At 40.6% G+C, this 23,414-nt stretch overlaps 4 protein-coding genes and 1 long non-coding RNA gene across 9 annotated transcripts; 4 read left to right on the top strand and 1 right to left on the bottom strand.

Annotated features, from left to right (window-relative positions):
* The first annotated feature begins 1,138 nt into the window (after positions 1-1,138).
* Positions 1,139-3,489, top strand: cabp5a (calcium binding protein 5a). Its single transcript, XM_063893578.1, has 7 exons — positions 1,139-1,374; positions 1,680-1,729; positions 2,008-2,038; positions 2,158-2,301; positions 2,432-2,541; positions 2,677-2,824; positions 2,943-3,489. The coding sequence occupies exons 2-7, from the start codon at positions 1,682-1,684 to the stop codon at positions 2,969-2,971; spliced, it is 510 nt and encodes a 169-aa protein (XP_063749648.1). The 5' UTR covers positions 1,139-1,374; positions 1,680-1,681; the 3' UTR covers positions 2,972-3,489.
* Positions 3,490-6,985: 3,496 nt separating this feature from the next.
* On the top strand, positions 6,986-10,422 carry nif3l1 (NIF3 NGG1 interacting factor 3-like 1 (S. cerevisiae)). Of its 3 annotated transcripts, none has more exons than XM_063892838.1 (7): positions 6,986-7,089; positions 7,458-8,029; positions 8,179-8,335; positions 8,939-9,062; positions 9,233-9,371; positions 9,632-9,715; positions 9,839-10,422. In XM_063892838.1, the coding sequence occupies exons 2-7, from the start codon at positions 7,468-7,470 to the stop codon at positions 10,021-10,023; spliced, it is 1,251 nt and encodes a 416-aa protein (XP_063748908.1). In that variant the 5' UTR covers positions 6,986-7,089; positions 7,458-7,467; the 3' UTR covers positions 10,024-10,422. The 3 variants fall into 3 exon arrangements, with proteins under 3 accessions (XP_063748908.1, XP_063748907.1, XP_063748910.1); XM_063892837.1 differs by having other exon boundaries at positions 6,986-7,099; XM_063892840.1 differs by having other exon boundaries at positions 6,995-7,099; positions 7,670-8,029.
* LOC134870600 (uncharacterized) lies at positions 8,205-19,526 on the bottom strand. Of its 3 annotated transcripts, none has more exons than XR_010166585.1 (5): positions 19,300-19,526; positions 17,545-17,646; positions 11,723-11,977; positions 9,829-10,065; positions 8,205-9,704 (listed from the first exon to the last, which is right to left on the bottom strand). It is a non-coding gene; the product is annotated as an uncharacterized LOC134870600 (long non-coding RNA). The 3 variants fall into 3 exon arrangements; XR_010166584.1 differs by having other exon boundaries at positions 19,304-19,510; XR_010166586.1 differs by lacking the exon at positions 11,723-11,977 and having other exon boundaries at positions 19,304-19,510.
* tbx6 (T-box transcription factor 6) lies at positions 13,930-17,676 on the top strand. Its single transcript, XM_063892835.1, has 8 exons — positions 13,930-13,999; positions 14,705-14,915; positions 15,032-15,299; positions 15,395-15,538; positions 15,741-15,811; positions 15,894-15,952; positions 16,059-16,335; positions 16,506-17,676. The coding sequence occupies exons 1-8, from the start codon at positions 13,930-13,932 to the stop codon at positions 17,674-17,676; spliced, it is 2,271 nt and encodes a 756-aa protein (XP_063748905.1).
* On the top strand, positions 18,916-23,220 carry prodh2 (proline dehydrogenase 2). The gene is made up of 11 exons (XM_063892836.1): positions 18,916-19,003; positions 19,312-19,547; positions 19,946-20,136; positions 20,707-20,833; positions 21,221-21,292; positions 21,419-21,499; positions 21,611-21,754; positions 21,843-22,009; positions 22,179-22,289; positions 22,493-22,581; positions 22,724-23,220. The coding sequence occupies exons 2-11, from the start codon at positions 19,314-19,316 to the stop codon at positions 22,900-22,902; spliced, it is 1,395 nt and encodes a 464-aa protein (XP_063748906.1). The 5' UTR covers positions 18,916-19,003; positions 19,312-19,313; the 3' UTR covers positions 22,903-23,220.
* Positions 23,221-23,414: the final 194 nt, after the last annotated feature.

The following is a 23,414-nucleotide window of genomic DNA, read 5'->3' as shown; positions in this document are numbered from 1 at the left end:
TTTTAGAAGTCAACATCCAACTATGAATTACCTTTGGATGAATGAGCTTTTAATCAATAGCTTTTACAATATGGGACTATGAGTCAACAAATAGCTTTGCCTTCATATGCTTTAATATCTTAATCCAGGTACTAATCCAAAAATGTAACCTATTTTAATTTTTTATCAATATAATCTATTTATTTTTAAATACAAACTATACATCTACCACACAGCCCTCCCTTTTCCTCTGCTTGGTTTTCATTCATGATTTCCTCCAGCTCTCCACTCCGCCGTGGGCTTTGCATAACCCCTCAGCCGGTTCACTGCAATGTGGAGGGAAAAAGATAATAAAATCATTACTACCTCTCGCCCCGTAGCCTGGCGGATTATGCTTCTTATGCAAACAGATTCTTGATTAATTTACATAAGAGAAAATCAGGCAGAGGAAAGGTCAGAGAGGACACACGTTAAATATCCATAGGCAGTGCACAAGTGTTTCAGCTCAGCCAGTTAATGCAAGCATCATGACAGCAGGAAGTGAGACTGACCCTGGGATATTAACCATTGACATTTCATCAGGGTTTTTCATGGAAAAGATAATCTTTTTGTTTCCAAGCAAATGTAAAAAATACTCACGTAGATTATCACACAATGGGATATTAGCTTTAAGTGGCCTTTGGCTCTTTAATACATCGGAAATCTGTTTAACTGCCATATATATGAAAACAGTAGGAGCCTATACGACAGAGAATCAATTCAGCCTCTATTCTCTTGAATTAATTACTTCAATCAAAAGCATGAACCGTCAAATGTATCAAATATTTCAAACATGTGTTGCTTTTCCCTGTTGGTAAATCTTGTCAACTCAAATCGCTAGTTTTGTGATAATAAATACTTTTAAGTGTTAAATCCGCTGTGTTGAACTGCAGTGAATTGGACAGCGATACTGTTACTACTTCACAACAAACAAAGGAAACAGAACCTCTATACCTAACCTCTGACCTGACAAGTATCAAATCTCTTCTGTCATGCTCAGATAGCAGTGTGTTATTTACAATATAATGCTTACGCTCTGCATCTCTTTAGGTCAGGCATGAACCTGATGCCCACCCATCACAGTGCTGGCTCCTCCCAGCGAGAACACAACCCTGGATGCAGCCACACCCTCCAACCCCCTTATACAACCTCCCAGCATCCCACAGGCAGGGCTCACAGGGTCTCCACACATTGAGAGAAAGGGCTGCCTCCTGGACAAGGAGAAATAGGACCGATACTGAGAGGAAGATAAAGTACAGGAAGAAAACAGAAGGCTTGTTGCACCTTGGGTCAGCTGCTTGGTCTCGGATTAGGAGGTGATGCTATTGGCTGATGAACAGCAATCACCAAAATAAGGTACGTACCTGATGACACTTATTTCCTTTTTTAGTTGGTTGAGTTTATGTAATTGGAAGAGTATTTGCTCCTACTCTATCTTTCAGAAAACACACACTTGTACAATTTTGAGAAATGTGAATGAATTTTATGGTGTCAGACAGGCTTTAGAGATAATACATTGTGTCAATCCCTCAGACACATCCCTCTCAATCTGTCTTAATCCTAATTTCCTAGCTCTGGCAAACACCAGCCAGCTGTGTTTCATGTGTCAGAAATCAATTCATAATTACACTTCAAACTGTTTTTTCTTTTGTCTTTTGCAGAAATGAGTTTGGGGGCCGCATGCGTTTTTTTGCGAGGAGGGAAGAATATCGTAAGTATATTTCTGGTGATTTTGAGCTGATGTTTGCAAATGTTACGAAAGGTCTTTAACTAAAAATAAAAAGAGAAGAGAAACAGACGAAGAAAAGAGAACATTTGAGCATGCTCATGCCGATTGTGATGCACCTGCCAATACACTTTAATCCGCAGGTTAATCTCTGTGCCGTTTAAATCTATTGTAATATTTTGTATTGAACCAAAAAACATATATTTTGTGAATTGAGTCTTACTACAAAAGACCAAACCAATTGCTTTTTCCCTTTTGTACAGACAAGACAGCTGGCTGAAGATGAGATTGAGGGTAAATTCAATTTTCATATTCTTCATATTGTCATGTTTTTTGTCAGTAAATTAAACTCTTTGCATGGTCCTCTACCTGACTATTAATCTGACTGAGTGAATTTCTCTTTGCCGCTGTAGAGCTTCGAGAAGCCTTCAATGAATTTGATAAAGACAAGGATGGGCTGATCAGCTGTAAGGACCTGGGGAATCTGATGAGGACGATGGGCTACATGCCCACGGAGATGGAGCTGATTGAGCTGAGCCAGAATATCAACATGAACCGTGAGTCCCAACAGAGATCTATATTTAGAAAAGATTTCTCGGCTGTAGAAACTGATGAGGAATTCTCCAGTTTTTGTTGCACTGATGATTCAGAAAATTCTTGAATCTTTTATTTTGATTTTCCCATCAGTTGGTGGAAAAGTGGACTTTGAGGACTTTGTAGACCTGATGGCACCGAAGCTTTTGGCAGAAACGTCCGGGATGATTGGCATGAAGGAGCTCAAAGACGCCTTTAAAGAGGTGAGAGTGAAACATTTTCTGTAAACTTTACAGAATTCATGACAGATTTGACCCAATAAGTCCCAAATCATTAACAAAGCTAGGGATAAACACTGATTTTACTTTTTGTTAATCTTCTCTTGTTTCTTTGGTCAGTTCGATATGGACGGAGACGGAGAGATCACAACAGAGGAGCTGCGGTCGGCCATGACCAAGCTGATGGGAGCACATATGAGCCAGAGAGAGATAGACTCAATAGTAAAAGAAGCAGATGACAACGGAGATGGCACAGTAGACTTTGAAGGTAGGAAGTGTCTGTCAGGTGCAGAGAAATGGACTTCAATAATAGAGAAAAATGTTATCACACAGATTTTATAAATACTTCTCACTTCCATAATCACAACTCTCCTTCTCTCCTGCAGAGTTCGTCAGAATGATGTCCCATGAATGAGCAGACGAAAGAAGAAACAATTACCTTTGCAAACATGCGTTAATAGCTGTGTTCCTGTAAAGCTCTTCAACATATTAACTTTTTACACATATTTATTAAGAACAAACTCATTTGTAATTTGAATAAAGTGCTGCTAAGAAAAGTGAAGTTGTTCTCAGAGAGAATTTTACATCTATGCAACTATTGAAAGTGTCTAAACAAATGAAACTATATTGTTGAGGCTGATTTTATCTGATTATAAGTCATTTTGAATTGCAATGTATTGCTAATTGAAGACTTGTATTGTTTATGAACTATTCTTACAACATTGTTATCACTAAAGTCATGTTATAATGCAAATTTAGATATAAAAGTTATCATGTACTTAATAAGCTATCACTGTGTGTAACAATTGTACATATCAAGTATTTAGCCTGGACTTGTTGTAAACATTTTGGAGTACATTATTCATTTATGGATAAAATCCTTGTCACAGATATTTTCCTGATCTCTAAATAAAACATCTAATGTAATCTTTGCTACTTTTTTACTTTCGGTTTGTATTAATGCAACACGGTATGACACCGGAAAGTAGGACCAGGACACTGTATGTATTATCTAGCATGAAGTCTTCAAGAATTGGAATCTAAGCTAAATAAATAGCTATACCTTGGCAAATGTCCCATAAAAGTAAAAATCCTAACTTGTGAATGACTTCCATAATAAATCGACATTCATAAAAACATGAAACGTGTTGGTTATATAATAATTTGACATAATCATCTATGGATTTCCTGTACCGAAGCAGGGATTTGTAAACCCAAAATATCAGTGGTGCTGCTGCACTGTGGGTAGATGAGGATTGACTCATTTCTCTGTTGTGGCTTTGGAAGAACATCGGGATAAAGAGATTGTGTGACCACAGACCACTGATTCGATAAGAGTGCCGCTCCAAAAACATCATAAACCTGATTCGTGGAGAACAGATTTGTTGGTATTAGATCGGAAAACTGGGGGGAAATGTGCTTTTACCAGAATGAAGCCTTTTGAAGAGCGCTGTCTGAGTCATTCTTACAATTTGGCTGTACTCAATACAAGTTGTTCGAGTAAACATGCTTTGTGGTGATTGTAAGTGACAACTATTTCATATGATACTTATACTGTTACTTCAGTGTCTGCCAAAACCAATCCGATTTCGCCTTCTTCCCTCTCTTATATGACAAAGCGGTACATTTGCCCTTTGCTTTACCCAAGCTGTTTGACAAAAATAATACTGAAATGGTAAAACAAATGTTTCACTTCCCAAAAAGAACACACAACCCACAGTAATTTTTGCAAAACGGCTGCTTCCCCTTAATGTAAAGTTTTTCACACACTTCAAGCAGCAATTTGGATTAAAAATTAAATAGAAAGTCAAACATTGTGCAAAATCGAAGCATAAGGAATGACAAATAATACAAATTATATAGAATTCAGGATATGATTCAACACCCAATGCAGCCTGCATCTCGCTGACAGTTGTGCAGATGGTTTATTGTAATGGTTTATACTGGCACATAGTACATACCAGTAATATGCAGATCCGGTCTAATACTGACCAAAATCAATGCATCGGATAAAAATATATTCAAACATATAATCCAATTTGATCCACTACTTAAAACATTTGCTAATAACTGTCATTGGGTGTAGGAAAACTTAGATTTCTATGATTTTTTACCCTGGAATTGCATCAACGTTTTGCACATTTTGAACGTTTATATTGTGCTGACCAATAAAAAGAAGTACCAGTAATGATGATTAAAAAGTAATGGTTATCTATTTCCTCAATTTGGAGTGCAATATTTGTTTTACAGTGTGAGCGTGGTAGCAATTGTATTTGCACTAATACACAGTTATTATATGGTCTGGAAAAGCAGTTTGTGGTGAGCAAAACAACAGAATTTTAACAGAATTCACTCCCTGCCCTGACATTAAGACCTGCGTACAGAATATACCTCCAGTGTCAAATTGACTCGCAGACAGAACATCTGAGATTAAACACCTGCGTTGAGGGAATTTAGGGTTTGTAGACGGGGACACTGTGCACTCCCACAGATGTTTTTATCTGGCAGACATAACTTTAAATGGAAGGACAGATGGGGAACAAGAGCTTACAGTACCAATTAAAAAAAGTGAAGCAGTTCATGAACCTAACAAAAAAACCCACATCTGTCAGTTGTGCTCCACAGATTGGATGCAAGGGGGCAGAGCTGTGGCAATATGCTTGAAAGATAAGCCAAACATTGTCCATTTTCTGTCTCATAAATCAGACAGGAAGAATTCATATTGTTTTATGCTTTTATAATAAATGTTATGAAAGGGCAGGTGTTTCTAAAGAGGGTCCAATTCAAACTGAGGGGTAACGTGCGAAAAGATGCCAACAATGTCATGGTAAGAGTCAGATGATGTAATACTCGCTGCCAGCCCTTTGCCCTCATCCTCCCTGATCCCTCTTACATCCAGCATCGACCTTTATTGCAATAATCCACAATAATCTCTCTCTCTGTCGCTCTCTGAGTCTGAGGTAGCTACTCCGCACAGCAGCAGCAGCAGCAGCAGCAGCAGCAGCTTGTAGTCATGCACTTTTAATATGAACCGCTGTTTTAACCGTTTGCAGTCTTCTCCCAACATTGACAACCCTACGTTCAACTTTGCTTGTTTGGGCAGATTTGTTTACTGCAATCTCATTAATCTTTCTGAGAAGTGTAGGGTGCATAGAGGGTATCTGCTGCTGCACCACCTGCCCTGAAAGTTCATACAGCTTATCAAAACCATCTCGTTTTATCCTGTTTGCATTAATCTGAAAACATTACATATGATCAGTGTTACATCATACCAGCAGATAAACTTTTCTGCTTTAACATGTTTACTGAGCTGAACTTAAATTTGAAAAACAAGATTTTCAAGTGAAATTGTGTGAAGTCTATACACAAAATTATAAACTTTTTATAATTGTTAAGGATAGAAATGTGACCGACTGATTTGTTGTGGGTTTTGGGACATTTTGTGTGTTTGTGTGCATTACTGACCCAATTACCATAAAGAGTTCAGCGAGTTGATTCGGCTCAATGAGATTCAAGCCATCCTCTCATTATTTACAAAATTGAAAATGTTTTCTTTAATAATAGTCAGGGCTCCAAAGCTTATACCCTTAGGTCAATCCCTACTCTCTGCTACTTCACCATTTGGAAACTGCTTTTTTCCACCTATTTATTTGTGAACGAATAAAGAAGCATAGGCTACTGTTCCTCTGTACCGAAGTAGATAAATCAATCTCTCTTGAAGCACAACTATTATTCTACACCACCGTGTAGCCTAATACCCCTGTTTAAACTTGATCAAACGCAATCTGCAAATAATATAAATCCCTCTGAACATATTTATATACGAAAATGCAAACCCATTTTACAAAAGATGTTTGAAAAAAGTAACATCAATCGCTACAATAAAAGTTGGTATGGTTGACAAATATACTGGTTGCTATGGTTGGAAGTATCTTTATCATTCATGCAAGTGTGGATTATAAAACAATGGGACCATAGGAACTGAGATACACTGAAGCATCTTTCCTAAAAAGCAGAAAGACAAACACATGTTACAGCTATTTAGTCTCACTTTTTATCATTACACATCTCTGTGAGTATGTGTCTTTGCAGTTATTTTGCATTATATCAAAGTGGTGTTCTTGTCTGTGAGGACTGAACTTTTATGTTGTCATTTTGAGTCTCTTGTGTCTCTTTGAGTGACATTATTAGGTGAAAGCCAGTGGAGTTCCTGAGCCAGAGCTAGATGTGCAAATGTACATTTAGCCAGATGGTGCAGAATAATAGCACAATTTCTATTAATTTGAATTCAACATCATTTATCCATCATAAAGTGAAATATTGCTTACACTGTGACATAAGTGGAAAAGAGCCATTTAAATCGTGTTTCCACCAGCAGTTCTGCAATTAAATATTTCGCTCCTCTTAAAACACACTCGTCGCTTTAATAAACGGAAGCCGTGCAGGGACATTCTGCTTTGCTCTCTGTCACTTCTGGAGAAATGTGTCCAGCAACGACAGAGCGCTACTAGTCTCCTGAAGATAGAGTGAAAGGCAAGCTAAAGTACGATAAGTTCACCCATATACACAATGATATGTTTATAGTGTGTTTTTACTTATAGTGGTGTGGATTGAGTGTGTGTTGGTTGCTAATGTTAGCTTACCAGCTAGCCCTGCTGATAGCTGCATGCTTCCCCAGCAGTCAGTGCCACTCACATATGTCATGTTAGACCCATAAATAAGGTTTGAAGTAGCGGCACTGCACTTTATTCATATATAAAAAAAACCTAAATGTTGGGTTGCATGCCAAGAAATCTTCATACACTACGTAATTATTTTATATATTGGGCTAGCATTATAACTGTTGCTAACTAAACTCTTTCTAAGCTAAGACTTATAGTATTTATTTTCTGTCCACACAGGTCTCCACTGATGTTGACTGGATGTAGAAGCCCTTCTTGGAGATTTTTGTCACTCACCTATAAAAGACTTTGTACCAGGACCTCCCCACTTTCAACTCTCCCTCCACCAACTCACAGTCACAGCTTCTTTAAAAGCCAACACACTTCAGTCCCCCCCTTATCTCCTCACTTCCCTCCCACCCGCTTCCTCTCTGTTCCTGCTCCCTCTCCAGGTCTGATGGAGCTGAAAGAGGTCCTGCAGGTGTTGGAACAGCTTGCTCCTCTGTCTCTGGCTGAGTCTTGGGACAATGTCGGTCTGCTGGTGGAGCCAAGCAAACCCAGGCCTGTTAAAACAATCCTGCTGACCAACGACCTCACAGAAGCTGTCATGGACGAGGCTGAGGCCATGAGCTGTGACCTCATCATCTCATATCACCCCCCGTTGTTTCGGTCTATCAAGCGTCTGGTTCAGAAAGATTGGAAGCAGCGACTGGCCATCCGGGCTGTGGAGTCCAGGATGGCGATCTTCTCACCTCACACTTCATGGGACTGCGTTAAAGGAGGAGTGAACGACTGGCTGGCGGGGGGAATTGGTAAGATGTCACTGTGAGTGGAGAGTGTGTCACACTTTCATATTTAATGAAGCAATAGGCTAAAATGTTGTGAAACCTTACACTATTCTGTCCAAGTGTTCTCCATCTTGTCACCCTGAGTGTCTTATTCCGCTATCTTTGCCTCTCAGGTAGCGGCCAGGTGTCCGTGCTGAGTCAGGCCCACGCCGCCGCTTCCCACACCCACAAACTGGAGTTCACAGTCAAGAGCACAGAGGAACTAAACGCTGTGATGGAGGAACTGAAGGCTTGTGACAGTGACACAACACTACAGCAGTCAGCCGGCAGGTCCTGTACATGTTTGCATTGACCAAAGAAAAGTGTATAAGTAGGCACCTCATAATCTCACTTCAAAGGAGTACTTCACCACTAAATGAACAGTTGTATATCTTTTTTCTCACATGGTTCACACAGTGAACAAATAAACAAAAGCACCATTTCAAAATGTATCAATATACATAGTTACACGATGAAAAAAAGCATCACATATAATCATTCATTTACAATGGGCCTTCCTTTGTAAACAGGAAGCAGATTGTGTACTCCAAAAATACAAAGGAGTATTTTTGTACTTCATATGATAAAAGCTCTTATGGCTACGCAAGATCTACCTATTTATCTTTTCCAACACACACCCAGCGCCTTTACCAAAAGCTGGTTACATAACGTCTACATCAAAGTAAAGGCTATAAATGAAGCACTCTGGCTGATTGCGTTTGTCCGGCTGATTGGGACTTTCAAAAATACTAAAAAGAACAGAAGCTTATGTTGATCAGAATTTGGTCAGTGGCAATTTAAGGTATAACATTTATTTGAAGGTAATAGGTTTAAACATCCAAAACCAGTAAGTCCTTTTAATGAATAACAGTTGGTTTGCCCTGACTATTACAGACCAGACAACAGCTGGATCCATGTGAGCGTGACCTGCAGTGACTCAGCGCTGACCCCCAGTGTCCAGGCTCTGTTACGACACAATGCTACCAGCCTGTCCTTCAGCATCCTCAAGTTAGAAAAGGTACAGAACACACACACGATAAACCAAGGAAATACAGCGAGACAGAAAAAAGACTACTTCAGCATGGAAACAAAGCTCTATCTGTATTATTTTTCACAAAACAGCTGTCGATACTTATATAGAAGGGTGATATAAAAAATGTTTTCTTGTTCACTTCACACCCCCTGCAGCCTCCTCTACCGGGCCACGGCCAAGGACGAATTAGTGTTTTGGATCAGCCAGTGACCGTTTCAGCAGCCATCCAGAAAATGAAGTCGCACCTTGGTTTGAGTCACCTCCGTTTGGCTCTGGGATCGGGACAGACGCTAGGTAAATACCTCTTTTTAAGTCTTAAGCCTGAATTTTGAGTCACATAATAAGTTCTGCCAGAGATGTCAGCCTGGACTTGGCTATATACAAATAAATCCCTAAATGTGCTTTAGAGGTAATTAAAACACCTATTAAAAAAGTATTTAAACAACTCTCATAGGCACTAAATTGCAGAGGAAAGCAGAAGAAGACAGCTATTTTGATATTAAACCTAGATGTTTTTGTTGCGTGTCCTTGAATTGCGTTCTGTTGTGTTTCAGAGTCCTCTGTGCGTACTGTCGCTGTGTGTGCTGGATCTGGTGCTTCAGTACTGGGCGGAGTCAAGGCAGACATCTACATCACAGGTAGACATTTAAATAAAAATACAATTTCAATGTCATACAAAAATGGTATTCAACCGATTGGTTTGACTTTCAATGTGTTAGCTTGATTACGCCTGCTGATGTAATTATCATACCCTTGTTCAGGTGAGATGTCCCATCATGAGGTGCTGGACGCCGTGGCGATGGGGACTAACGTTATCCTCAGTGACCATAGCAACAGTGAGCGGGGTTTCCTGGCGGTGTTCAGGGAGAGGCTGGCTGTGCGTCTTCCTGACAGTGTGACCGTGGCTGTGTCGAAGGCGGACAGAGACCCTCTGGAGGTGGTCTGACCGACTTGGAGCTACACTTGTTGTCTGTCGGATGTATTTTCACTGTTTGGATTGGAAATGAAAATAAACAATATTACCAAATCACCTTCTAGGGCTGCATTATTGATATGATACCATGATAATACTGTGTTATTTTAAGAAGGATCTGTACCAAAACGATTGTTTTATTATAAAAAAAAAAACTTTATTTAGAATATTCTCACATATATTGCCTTTACCAAATATAGTGCAACGATTTAAATAGAGAACTAGTCCATATTGTGATAACATTTCAATTATTTTTGCAGCCCTAGCACCATCTGCACTTGCTAATGTGATGCGTGTGAAATTATTGCATTAAAAATACATTTTCCAAACAAACTCTTAAGTAAAGCATAATAAAAGTTATTTTAAGAGTAATACATTTTTTCTGTGACTCATGTCTGAAACGTGCTTCCTATCGTACATGTTATGTATTACTGGTTCTTGTTGATAACAAAAATTGACTGCAGATGAAGCGTCTGACCTGGAAACCTGTTTTATGCATGCAGAGGATTTATTTGTGTTCAAAACAGTGTGTTTCAATCCCAATAATCTGTGACATCAAAAATCCCTGTCTTTTTGTGGAGAGACGACCACAGACTTCCCCTAAAAGCAACAGTGTCTGCATCACAGTGACAGTAATCCTCGTCAGATTAAAATGCTTGTTGCTCCATCGTAAACATGCTCGAGGAAATCAGACAACCCCCTGTCATGAAGGAAGTGTTCGAACAGCAGGAACATCTGTACCCATCTGAGCCAGCTATGAAAATTGAAAAACAAATGCCTTTGATGGTGTCCTCTCTTTCCCCGGTAACCTGACCTTTAGGCCTCAGTGAGCAAACAAAGGTGGATATCAAACCACTTAGCACATACATGTCAGAGCAGGCCTATGGTAATCCTTAATGCACTCTCAACACCACATACCACCTAACCCCCACTCCAGTAATGGTAAGAAAACAAAACAAGTAACAATCCTCATCATGGCTTGTAACAGAATCTGGTGGCTGACACACCTGTTAGTTCGTAAAAACATTAAGAGACGTCACACACACCTCGCTGCCCTCATCAAGGTAATGACCTTTCTCTCAGTGTGGCGTTCACACCTCCACTTCCTCACTATAGCTTTTATCCCCTCCGACACACACACAGACACAAATGGAGAGGGAAAACAACAACTAGAACAACATTTATACTTCACTCCTGGAAACGGTCCCCAGCTGTCTCTCTTTATAGCTGTCTATGAGCAGGTAGATTTGCTCCTCAAAGCATTTTTCTTCTTCCTTTTCCAAGTTATTCAGGAGCCTCTATGATCTGTTCGTAGAGTTCGACAAAAAGTCTCAGACAACCTCTGTCAGTTCTTGCATAATCAAGTCTCTTGGGAAGATAACTGTTTCTTTAAGGTTTCTGCAGGTAAAAACAGCCCAGCTTCTTTTTGCTGGAGACATATCGAACCCTACTCTAACAACAGGTTTTTTTTGTTATTTTACTTCTAAAATATTCTTCCATTCAATTACATTTTATTTGGATTTCCTTTCTTCTCCCTTTTACATACAACATATGAGTTATGATATACAGGTCACAAGCCTGTGGGGGCAGTGCTATGATCTGGGGTTGCTGCAGTTGGTCTGGTCTAGGTTCAGCAACGTTATGTGCCCAAAGGATGAGGTCAGCTGAATACCTGAATATACTGAAGGGCCAGGTTATTCCATCGATGGATTCTTTCTTCCCTGATGGCACGGGCATGTTCCAAGATGACAATGCCAGGATCCATCGGGCTCAAACTGTGAAAGAGTGGTTCAGGGAGCATGAGACATCATTCTCACACATGGATTGGCCCCCACAGAGTCCAGACCTGAACCCGATTGAGAATCTTTGGGATGTGCTGGAGAAGACTTTGCGCAGTGGTCTGAATCTCCCGTCATCAATACTAGACCTTGGCGAAAAATGAATGCAAGACAGAAATAAATGTTGTGACATTGCAGAAGCTTGTGGAAACGATGCCACAACGAATGCGTGCCGTAATCAAAGCTAAAGGCGGTCCAACGAACAGTAGTGTGTGACCTTTTTTTTGGGTCTTGCAGTGTACATTGTTGTTAAACCACCAATACTATAAGTATTAGCATTAAAACCCTTTTCACTGGCCAAAGCTGCAGAAATGTTAATGCATCAGTAATATTAACACCTACAAAAGAGAGACTCTGTTGCATAATTTGAAATACATTTTGTCTATAACACTACTTTTTAAGAAACTACAGGTGAATATGGTAAAAACTAACAGTTATCATGAGGATACTTCACCAGTTGATTACTTACATCTTGAAACATTTGTTGTATTTTAAATTGTAAGTTAAAAAGTTTTACATGAATAAGCAAATGAAGATGATCTCATGCCAACGTTTGGTGAATTTATGAGATATCTACAGAAACAAATAGTCAAAGTGTAGAATAATAAACACTTAAATGTGTATATAGGTTGTTTTCCTTGTACTAGTCTGAAAGAAAACGTCTCGAAAATTGACCAGTATATGAAAAAGAAAATTGGGCGTCTGTCTGTTATGTGACAGCATATTTTGCATTTCAATTAATTTGCACACAGTTTTGTAATATTCCAAGAAATGCTTTCCCAGAAAAAGCTGTAATACCGTGCTCTTTCCTGAAATCTTTGTATAAACTTCTACACACTCTTGTTTTTGGTGGGGCCAAATTGCAGCTGTCGGCCAAACTCTCTTCCACCTTCATTCAAGGCCTGGCTCCCTGCTGAGAAGACCTAACAGGCAGACTGCTGAGAGGAAGAAGCATGTCATCAAGCCATCAAACAGCCACAGGGGGCCTGCAGTCAAGCAGATTTATGTGTATGCGAAAGAGACATTTTAAATAAGCAGCATTTCCAAGAATTATTACAGAAAAACTTAAAAGTAAGACTACAAATTGCAGTTGTCTGTTTTCACATCACACAGACACACGTACTGTACCTCGTATTAAATGCTGAATTAATGACTAAAGAATATATTAAAACATTTGTATATAACAGATTTATCAGAGCCAGTTGTTGACATGCAGTGGTGGAATTATTCATCTCCTTTTAAAGCAAAACAACAACATATATACTCAGGTCAAAGTCCTGTATATATGTATAGCAAAACCAAATGGGCTTTAAGATTTCAACTTAAAATTTAGTGACACTGTATATGATTTGTTATTCAAAAGTAATAACATGAGCGTGGTAGCCACATTTTAAAGATGCTGGTTCAGGTGGGGCTGATTTGAACCACATTTGTTTCCTTTATATTTGCTGATTTTTTCAAGTAAAATGCTTTTCTGAAAAGTATTTTCCAAAATAGTTGTAACTTAGTAAAAAACACAATATTTGCATCTGAAATCTAGGGGAAAATATTTATAAAGTAATCAAAAAAGTAAAAATAACTCAGAATTGGAGTGCAGGTATTTATCGTACCTCAAGTGACATGCAAAATCACGGATCACATAAATGTTCCCCCAGACACTAAAGTAAACCCTAGATGTTGCGAATCACCTCTCTATATGACCAGGGTTGTTTGTGTTTGTGGTACAGGGACAGAAGGGAAGATGAGGGTGAAGTGTGGAGAGAGACGGGGAGGCAGAAGAAGAGCCATTTGGCCTTAAGTGTGAAGCTCCACACACCTATTTAACAGAGCAAGACACCACTGTGGGCATTTGAAGCAAAGGAAGCAGAGGGATAGGAACGGATCGAAAGAACATATCTAAGAAGAGGTTTCCAGCACAAGAGAAGATTGATCGATTGAGAATCTTTTCAAGGAAACAGAGAGCAATACCATTGAAAAGGGGGAAATGTTACTTTGAAGCAGGTGAAGAAGACGAGTAAAGAGACAAACACAGACGAGGAAGATGCTGAGCATGGAGATGTACCCCAGTTTGACTCTGGGACCTCAGAGGATCGGAGACTGCTTTTACAGAGGTGAGGAAGAGTGTGTGTGAGCATGCATGTGTAAAAAAAAAGAGACTGGACATTGAATTGGTACATTAGCCTTAAATCAGGCACAGAAGCATCAAGTCTCAACTCAAATATGTGTCATTGAAGAAATAGGGAACATCTCTAAGACAAATTAGTTTGTTTTTGGTCAACTAGCCCTGGAATAAATTGGCTTCAGATGGCTACTTATTTAGTTTGTTGGTAGCCTAACTTGTTTTTAATTGACAAAAGTGTTGTTAGGTGACTAGTTACATATAATAATGTCACACATTGAAATTACAAAGCAAATGTAATTGTAATCAGTTCTAAATTGCAGTTTTTAAATGTTGGTGATTACACAAGGATACAGCTGAATATATTACTGCTATGTATAAGACATTCATTATTTTTCTTCCTCAGTACATTTTTTAATACTAGTCTTTAACACATTTTAAAACCTTTGTTAGAAAGGTAATAAACACATAATCAAATGGAATAAGTTACATTACGGTGAGAAAGCAATTAATATTATATTAATAATGTCATATAACAGTATTCTGCAAACTTTCATATTTCAATTTCCCAGACTTTTTGTCCTTTTCAATGCACAGCTGGTGAACCTTAAAGGTACACGACAAAAAATAGCACACGTATTTGCTTAATGTTAACCATTCAACTAAAGTTCTTTTTCCTGGATTTGTGCCCCCACAGACCGGCAGGCTGCAGCCCACATGCCGATGTTTCCTCCTGCTGGCTGTGACATGGCGGCCAAAGCCTTGCCCCAAAGGATGATACCCCCTCCCCCCAACGACCCTACCACCAAAACCCCAAAAGATGAAGTGAAGATGGAGCTGGAGAACGCCTCTCTATGGAAACAGTTCACCACAGTTGGCACAGAGATGATCATCACCAAGAAGGGCAGGTGAGAGAACATCAATTTTTCACCCCTATCTTTGTCTCTACTTCTACTCATCCTAAAATCTATTAAATTCTCCAATCTGACTGTTCCCTAAATCTTTGTGTCCCTCCTTCTCTTAGACGGATGTTCCCTGGGCTGAGGTTAAAGCTCTCGGGCCTGAACCCATCTCTCCGCTACCTCGTCCTCCTGGACATCGTCCCATTGGACAACTCCCGCTACCGCTTCCAGGGAGGAGCCTGGCAAGCTGTTGGCGGGGCCGAGGCGAGGCTGCCGGACCGGGTTTTCATCCACCCGGACTCACCTGCCACAGGTGCTCACTGGCAGAGCCGCACCATCTCCTTTCACCACGCCAAGCTCACCAACAACACACTGGACTCCCAGGGACACGTAAGTACTACACACACAAACACACCACCCAATCTTTAATGGTAGGTTTGTCTTTATGGTGCGTTTTGAGTCATCTTCCTTTCTTTTAATTTCAGATTATCCTGCACTCGCTGCATCGCTACCAGCCCAGGATTCATGTGATTGAAGCCAGAGACGTGCTGAGGTGGGGCGGAGGGCAGCACTCCTTCGTTTTCCCTGAGACCCAGTTCCTCACAGTCACTGCCTACCAGAACAACAAGGTACCATTATACTACATTTATATAAATGAAAGGGGATAATATTGCAAAGATGCAGTCAAAGATTAAGAATGATTTCTATGCACTAATATCTTTGGCAGCAATATTCCTCAGAGCAAAATAAGAGACTTAATGCAAAAGAAACAAAGAGCCAAAAACAGTGCAGAGAATGTAAACCAACTGTTCTCTTCTTTGTTGTTTTTAGATCACAGAGCTGAAGATCAACTCCAACCCCTTCGCTAAAGGCTTCCGAGAGGACGGCATGAACAGCAAAAAGTAATTTAGATTAAATAGCAACGTAGATCACACCATTGCATACATGATGTTGAGGATCTAAACTCATTTTTTCCCCCTGCAGACAAAGAGACGCAAGACAGAAGCGCAAAATATGTGACGGGACAGAAACCTTGGATATAGGTGAGCACCTTTAATGATTAATTTGCATATTGTTCTGATATATCTCCTACTTACAATACCTTCGATTGCCTTATCCTAAAAGACACATTTTCTTTGCCTTTCTTAGTGAACTGTGATCCATGCGACTCTACCGAGCTTCAGCCACAGCAAATGACCACGGCCACAGACCTGCAGGCCCTCGCTCTGGCCTCTCTGCCCCCACTGCCCAACCCCTCCTGTGGGTTCAGACCAGAGGAAGCCCCCTATCAAGCTTCACTGGTCCAGGAGCAGCCGCTAGATCTCGGCCAGGCATTCATGGCATCGCAGATGTCCGATATCGGCATCTCCATGGCCAATGGGATGCAGGATATGCCGGGGAGTGATGTGGCGAATATGATTGAAGGGTAGGTGTACAGAGTCTTTTGTAAATCTTTCCATCATTACTTAATATGCAGATTCCTTTCTAGATTGTTGATTCATTGTTTGGTCTTTAAATTGAGAAAAAATAAGAAAAACTTTTCTCAAAGTTTGCAACAAATCTTGTAATTTCTAATTGCGTTTTTCTCCTCTACAGATCAGAAACACAGGCCTACACCTCCAACTTCCCTGCTGTTCAGGCCAACCCCTCTTTCCCTTTAGCTCCTCTTCCTCAGTCCTCCTCCTTCCTCCCTGTTCCTGACTCTTCAGAAACATCCAATCCTCAGCCTATTGACTACACCCCCATCCTCTCCTCCTCCCCTACACTCTGCTCCTCCTCCAACACTCCCTTGCTGCAGCAGACCACCTTCACCTTCCCCACACCGCCTCCTTCTAACTCCTCTTCACCTCAGCCGCTCCTCTCTTCCTCGTCCCCCTCCTATCACACCATGCCAGAGACAATCAGCCCACATACACCTGCAGATGCCTCCTTTCCTGCCCCACCTTGTCAGGCGGGTCTGCAGGATCAAATATCAGCTCATTCTCTGCTCACTGACCAGCCTCTGCAGGGAGAACCCATTACAAGTGGAAATAATTCTCCCATTGATCAAACTTCAGCAGTGTTCATCTATCCAAATAATCTTCCTGCAAATCCTGCTCCAGTTCCCGCTCAGCCTCTCCCCAACTACAACCTCCCACTAGCTCCCAGTCTTCAATGCTCCCTTCCCACTCATGGTACATCTTTCCCCTTCCCCTCTGTCCCACCCCACATGCAGTCATTTTCAAACATGTCTTCCAACTCTTCCCATCATGCCTTTAACTTCCAAAATCTTAGCCACCAAACCCAAGCTGCCTTCCCTCCCTCTTCTTTCACTCATCCGTCATCCCTCCCTCATCCCCACCCTTCCTTCCAGCCTTCCTCATGCCTAGGTGTTCCCTCTTCTTTCCAGCAGTCTGTCTCTTCAGCTCCTTCAATGCCACCAACAGCCTATCCTCAAAACCTGGCCAATCCCTCCAACCCCTCGTACCCTCAAGTTGACATCAGTGGCATCCCACAATTCAATCCCGCTGCCCACTATCGACCGGAGATGGTACGGCACCACCCGTCTCTTCTGCCACAGCTGGATCCATCACTCCCCTCCAATCTTCCCTCCTCAAACCCTCCCCAGTCCCTCTATCCTGCCTTTCCATCCTACCCTCTCCGGCTCTGTCAGGACCCCCACTCATCCCTCTCGATCCCGTTCAGGCATCTGTACAGACAACACCAGCATGGACACGTCCACCCCCAGGGGTCCTACCTGGATATGAGCACAAGAGCTGTGTTTTAGTATATAGTAGAAGATTACGACTTGTTAATGGCGCTTTTAGGGGGTTTAGCAATGTGTAGCATTAGTTCAAGTAGCCTAATGTACTGTGTGTGTGCGTGTGTGTGTGTTCACAAAATTCCGCTGAGAAATGAAATTTTAATTTGTAAATAGCTGTTGAACATTTTCTTATCAAATATCCATTCCAGTGTGAATAATAAAAAATATCCCACGTTCAAAGCTTTTGTGATTTTATTATTTCCACTGAAACACTGAACCTGCTACAAGTGATTGCAAAAATGGTGTTTTGATTTTAGCTAGCTAGCCAGGTAGCTAACGCAATGCTAGTATTTTTTTTAGTGTAACAACTGTCAAAGTCTTTAGTCATCACCAATCTCGAGCCCTTCCTTAGACCTGTCACTTTTTTACTTGGTGAAACAAAGTAGGCTACATGAATAGCCAGTTACCTCTTTTACCTGCTAGAAGACTGTATCTTTAGCAAAACAGCTAACTGCTAAAACAGCTGTTGCTTTTTTAACAGATTGCTTTGATTAATTGGCACCTCTTTAAATTTCTGCGTAATATCCCAAAAGTGCCCAAACCTTTATTGATAAGAATGATAATATTAATTAAAAAAACTGACAACTATATGTATTTTCATGCCTGGTTGGTAAGCAGTGTTAGCATAGCACAGATCTGACTGAGGTGTGTGTGAAGTTAGAGGGCTTTCTGTCAGGTCAGAGAAAGTGTACGTGACAGCAGGCTGCAGTTAATCATTTCCTCTCCTGGCTGCTTTGTTGTGTCTTTTTGGAAAAATATGTGAAATCTGAATTCCTCTCACAATATAATTGACCTGTCCGAGTGTTATTTATGTGTCCAGTTCTCTGATTGGATTTCTTAAAGAGTCCTTAATTCAATGTTGTGATTTTCTACGTGCATTCACAAAAGCTTGAACCAAAAATGTATAGATATAAATGTTAGGAGTTGAATGGTTCAACTTGATCCACTTTTTTTGATTGAACTACCAATTTAATGTCTAATCACAGCCTATACTTGCCCTTTAAAGTCACATTTAATCCAGAACTACCAAAAATATCCAAATCCTGGTAAAACATTTTTTCATATGACAAAGTGAGTTTTTAGGCTGCTGTCAAACCTTAACATATACAGTGTATGTGTCAAACTCAGGGAGCACTTGTGTGTTGATGCTAAGGGTCAACTTGATGTCTACCTAAATTTAGTAACTTATTAACCCGTGAGTAAGCCAAAAATGAAGATTTTTTTTGTGGCACCTGCTTCACTTTCCATAATTTACGGAGGGTCTTTCGAAAAGTTACTCTTGAAAAAGCAGGTAAGGTATTTCTATTGACTTATTTACCAGCAATTAGTTGTCAATTTTAGATTTGATAGCTCTTTTTTTTATGCTTGTTTAAAGAAAGTTTCTGTACATGTAACTATGATTTACTGTTCATTCACTGAATGATCTGAACACTCAGGCTCTGATAAGGTCTCTCTGACACTAGTGATACTTCTATTTCTCCCACAAAAAAACCTCAAACACTTCATATGACATATATAACACACAACAACATAAACACACTGCACTAAATCACCTAAAAGCTGATAAAGTAAAATGCATAAACGTACTCACTTTTCCAGGGATGATGATGTGCTCTCGCTTGCGTCCCTCACTCCCTCACCTCTTGTCGCTGAGGCTACTGTGTACTACGGCCTCCAGGATGACGGTGTCTGTCAAGCAGCCCGACCGCCTCTCAGCGACTCTGGCCTTCGAAGATCCGAGTGCCTTCAGGGTGAAGAGTTTGGGAGAGCTGCTCCGAGCTCTGGGAATCTTCCGCCTCTGCTCCTTCCCTGTGCTTGTCAACAACAGTGGGAAGGTAAGACGTGAGTTTGTCAAGGCACTGACTGTGTTGTCTTGTTATGATTCCTTACTGTGGTGTTATATAATAGTCCACTGTACATTGTCTTAATAAAATAGAGAAATACACTGAATAAGTGCTTCTCTGCAGTGGTGGAGGAAGTATTTAAATCCTTAACTTCAGCGTGAGAAATACCATCATAAGTGACACGACGAAAATTCTTTTTTTGTCCAACCAATATCACAGAATTAAAGTTATTGGATAAAATACATGATTTTTTAAAGCTACAGCAAGTAAAAAAGTATATTTACTTACTGACATTCCTTCACTGCTTCTGTGTCACTACATTAATCCCCATCCTGTTCTCCATCACCCTCATTCACCTCCTCTTTCTACTTCCTCTTCTCCTCTCCTAGCTGATGTCTGTGGCACGTAGCTTGCTGGGGAAGAGGGCGTTTTCCTACATGCTGCGTCCCACCGTGTATGCCCAGTTTGTGGCAGGAGAGAATGAGAGTGAGATCTCTCAGTCCATGGAGAAGATGAGCCTGCTGGGACTGAGGCCCATGCTGGCCGTACCCATCGAGGAGGATCTGGGAGAGAGCACAGGGTACGTCAATCTGTTAATAACTCAGTGAGCTCGGGCTTGACTAAACAGAAAACACACCAACGAAAAACATAGAAAAAAACAATCAAATAACCAAACATCAAAAAGAGTTTTGGTATAGTAATTACGGTTGCCTTGAATATTTGAAAAAACTGTAAACAATGAATACAAGTACTGAGAAATTCACAAAGTATAAAGTAAATGGGGTTGCTTTTAAAAGAAAAACGATATCCAAGCATCTGTTTACAAACTCTCACCCTACTTGTGCAGCATAATGCAAGCCTCATTGATCAAGTTGTTTGCTTATGTCATTGTATGTGCCTTACAAAATGCTGCTGTCTATAATATGTGATGAGGATGCTGTGCATGGGTTGATGATATTAAAGGGTATTATTATTTTTATTATAATGGCAAATTAGATACTGATTAAGGAAGCATCTCTTGTAGTCCATTGAACCTCACCCCGAGTGGAAACACACATTTCTTCTACTCTGCTGTTTTACATATAAAATGTTATTGCATGTTTGAAATTGAAGTATATTATAGCCTTATGTTGTGATTTGTCCCCACCAGAGAGAAGAGATATGACGATAACATGGAGGCCATGTTGGAATGTGTACAAATATCCCACAGCAACGCCTGGAGCAGAGACCCCATGATGCAGCTGAAAGTCACAGCCCTGCTCAGCCCGGAGCTGTGTGTAAGGCAGCGCTCTCCATCAACATTCAAAATGTGTTTAGTAAATGACTTGCCAGGACATATTTCATCACACTACTACTAACATACGTATTAACTGTAAATGAAATGCAAATATGCCAAAAACATGTTTTTAATAAACTCTCAAATGCTAAATCTGTCAAGAAATCCATAAAGGGAGCATTTAAAATGATTAAACCAATGACTTTGTTGTACATTTTGGTTACAAGCAGACCCATTTGGAATATTCCCAGGTTTTTCAACCCCAAACGATAACTGAATGTAGTTCAGATACGTGGGAAAAAAAGATAAGAGCACACATTTCAGTGTTTGATGTTTCCACAGCTATTCGCGTAGACATTTTCTCTTTCTCTGTCCTGCTATGATAAAGGTGAAACTCACAGCCCTCATCGCACAACAACCATACGACCTGAATCTACTTGTAAGAGCTATGGATGGAGAGGTATGCCCACAGTAAATCTAAATAATCCAGTTTGTTGCATGTCTTTCTTTTTCTCCAGTTCATATACTGTACATATACAGGGCTTCTGTGAAATAACATGACCTCTGACCTTTCTGCCTCTCTCAGCAAATCCACTTCCCGGGTTTAAATGAAAGTGACGTTGCCCATTTCCTCTGTGGCCTGCGGAGACTCAACCAAATAGCAGAGGTACTGAAGTGAAGGAAACCTTTACATGGGAACAGTGATCAAACTGATTGTGTTTTGAACTTTGAATCACTACTTTGCATCTAAATCAAATTTGTTTTTACCTTTTTCCAGGCAAGTGTGAACAAAGTCCGAGTCCTGGTGGATGCAGAGTACACCTACATGAACCCTGCCCTCTCTCTTGTCACCATGGCGATGATGAAGAAGTTTAACAAAGATGGCGCCTGGATTTGGAACACATATCAATGTTATTTGAAGGCAAACATCTTGAATGTCAAAAAATAGAACATTTTAGCTTGTATGTATTTTCTTAGATAAATCAAATATCCCTCTTTCTGTGTTTCAGGAGTCCAGGTCTCTCCTGTTAGAAGCTCTGCGTCTGTCAGAGACTGAGGGTTTCTGTCTGGGGATCAAGCTGGTGCGAGGAGCCTACATGGACAAAGAGAGGAAGCTGGCAGGAAAGGAGGGCCGTCCGGACCCCGTCCACAAGTGCTGGGAGGACACCAATGACAGGTGGATCAGAGGAAGCAGTCATTGTTCACAAGTAGTCCTAAAAGCTTGGATTAAAATCAATTCAACTGCAGAATATTGTATATGTTGCACAGAGTAAATTTGGCCTTATTGACAACACACAGTGAAATGTACTCCTTTACATTTAATCTGTTTGCCTGTGTTTGTGCAGTTATAACGGCTCGCTGGATGTGATGCTGGAAGCGATTTCCAAGAAGCCAGAGAGCTATGGAATTATCGTCGCCACTCACAACGAGGAGTCAGTGAGGCGAGCCGCCAAACGGTTAGACCACATGAAGTCAAAATCACACTTGCTTTGTGCCCTGACATGAGAATTTACACAAAAAAAAGTGCAGTGATAAATAGTTGGAGTATTCCTTTAATCGTCTCAAACCCCCTCATATTTATTTAAGAAACACTACTTGGGTCTCAGGTTGATTACTTCTTCTTACCATATGATGTTACTAATGTGTATTTCTTCTTCAGGATGGAAGAGTTGGGGATTGCCAATGATGGAGGCTCAGTGTGTTTCGGGCAGCTGCTGGGCATGTGCGACCACGTCTCCCTCACATTGGGTGAGCTCAGTTTTCTGCAAAGGATACAGTTTTTTGGTTCAACCAACAATTAAGGCAACACATTTCTGTTGGAGGAACTAAACATGCAGACCTTCAGGACAAAAGCTCTGACTCATTACTCTCTTTCTCCTTCTACTGCCAGCAAAGGAAGGTTATGCCGTGTACAAGTCAGTGCCATATGGCTCTGTGGATGACACACTCCCCTACCTGGTGCGTCGGGCTCAGGAGAATCAGACCGTGTTGCAGGGAATCCGCAAAGAGAGGGACCTGCTGAGGAAAGAGCTCTTCAGGAGGCTGACTCTGAGGGGAGGCCGCACATAGGACAAAGGGGGAAACCAAAGAGACATTACTACTCAAACACTGGATAAAACAGGAGCAACATTGGAGCACTACAGATAATATACCTTTACACATCTGGAGTTCTTAGAGATGTAATAGAGGTTTTATGCTGATGAAATGAATGCAAGTGAAGCATAACATTTGAAATATGTAACATAGTTTTGATTTAAATGTATGTAGCATATAGCAAAATAAAAAATGACTTCATGACAACTGAGAACTATAGGTGCAACAGTGTTTTATGGAAACGGTTTTCAAATACATGCTGGTATTGATTGAATAATAAAGGGCATAAATGTATGGAATACTTGGATAATCTATCTTTTGAAATGTATGTTTCCTGCTTTGAAGAGCATGATGATGTTGGAGCAGCAAATAGTTATTAACAAGAGAATATGGACGTGGATGTGACCGAGTCTGGCGTCTCCTGGTTAGTCTTTGCCAAAGTCTCACTGATGTTTGCCTGGATTCAACCTTTAAACTTAGACCCCGTT

The sequence above is a fragment of the Eleginops maclovinus genome, chromosome 10 (assembly GCF_036324505.1).
Source record: "Eleginops maclovinus isolate JMC-PN-2008 ecotype Puerto Natales chromosome 10, JC_Emac_rtc_rv5, whole genome shotgun sequence".
Taxonomy (NCBI): Eukaryota; Metazoa; Chordata; class Actinopteri; order Perciformes; family Eleginopidae; genus Eleginops; species Eleginops maclovinus.
Note: the sequence above shows the minus strand (reverse complement) of the source record. Positions and strands in the feature narration are given on the sequence as shown.

Coding starts and splice junctions, on each gene's coding strand:
- cabp5a (XM_063893578.1), top strand. CDS start 1,682: ATGAGTTTGGGGGCCGCATGCGTTTTTTTGCGAGGAGGGAAGAATATC. Junction 2,039..2,157: donor GGCTGAAGATGAGATTGAGG/GTAAATTCAATT, acceptor TTGCCGCTGTAG/AGCTTCGAGAAGCCTTCAAT. Junction 2,302..2,431: donor CCAGAATATCAACATGAACC/GTGAGTCCCAAC, acceptor TTTTCCCATCAG/TTGGTGGAAAAGTGGACTTT.
- nif3l1 (XM_063892838.1), top strand. CDS start 7,468: ATGTTGACTGGATGTAGAAGCCCTTCTTGGAGATTTTTGTCACTCACC. Junction 8,336..8,938: donor CTACAGCAGTCAGCCGGCAG/GTCCTGTACATG, acceptor TGACTATTACAG/ACCAGACAACAGCTGGATCC. Junction 9,372..9,631: donor GGGATCGGGACAGACGCTAG/GTAAATACCTCT, acceptor GTTGTGTTTCAG/AGTCCTCTGTGCGTACTGTC.
- tbx6 (XM_063892835.1), top strand. CDS start 13,930: ATGCTGAGCATGGAGATGTACCCCAGTTTGACTCTGGGACCTCAGAGG. Junction 14,916..15,031: donor ATCATCACCAAGAAGGGCAG/GTGAGAGAACAT, acceptor TCCTTCTCTTAG/ACGGATGTTCCCTGGGCTGA. Junction 15,812..15,893: donor GACGGCATGAACAGCAAAAA/GTAATTTAGATT, acceptor TTCCCCCTGCAG/ACAAAGAGACGCAAGACAGA.
- prodh2 (XM_063892836.1), top strand. CDS start 19,314: ATGATGATGTGCTCTCGCTTGCGTCCCTCACTCCCTCACCTCTTGTCG. Junction 19,548..19,945: donor TTGTCAACAACAGTGGGAAG/GTAAGACGTGAG, acceptor CTCCTCTCCTAG/CTGATGTCTGTGGCACGTAG. Junction 20,834..21,220: donor TGCTCAGCCCGGAGCTGTGT/GTAAGGCAGCGC, acceptor GCTATGATAAAG/GTGAAACTCACAGCCCTCAT.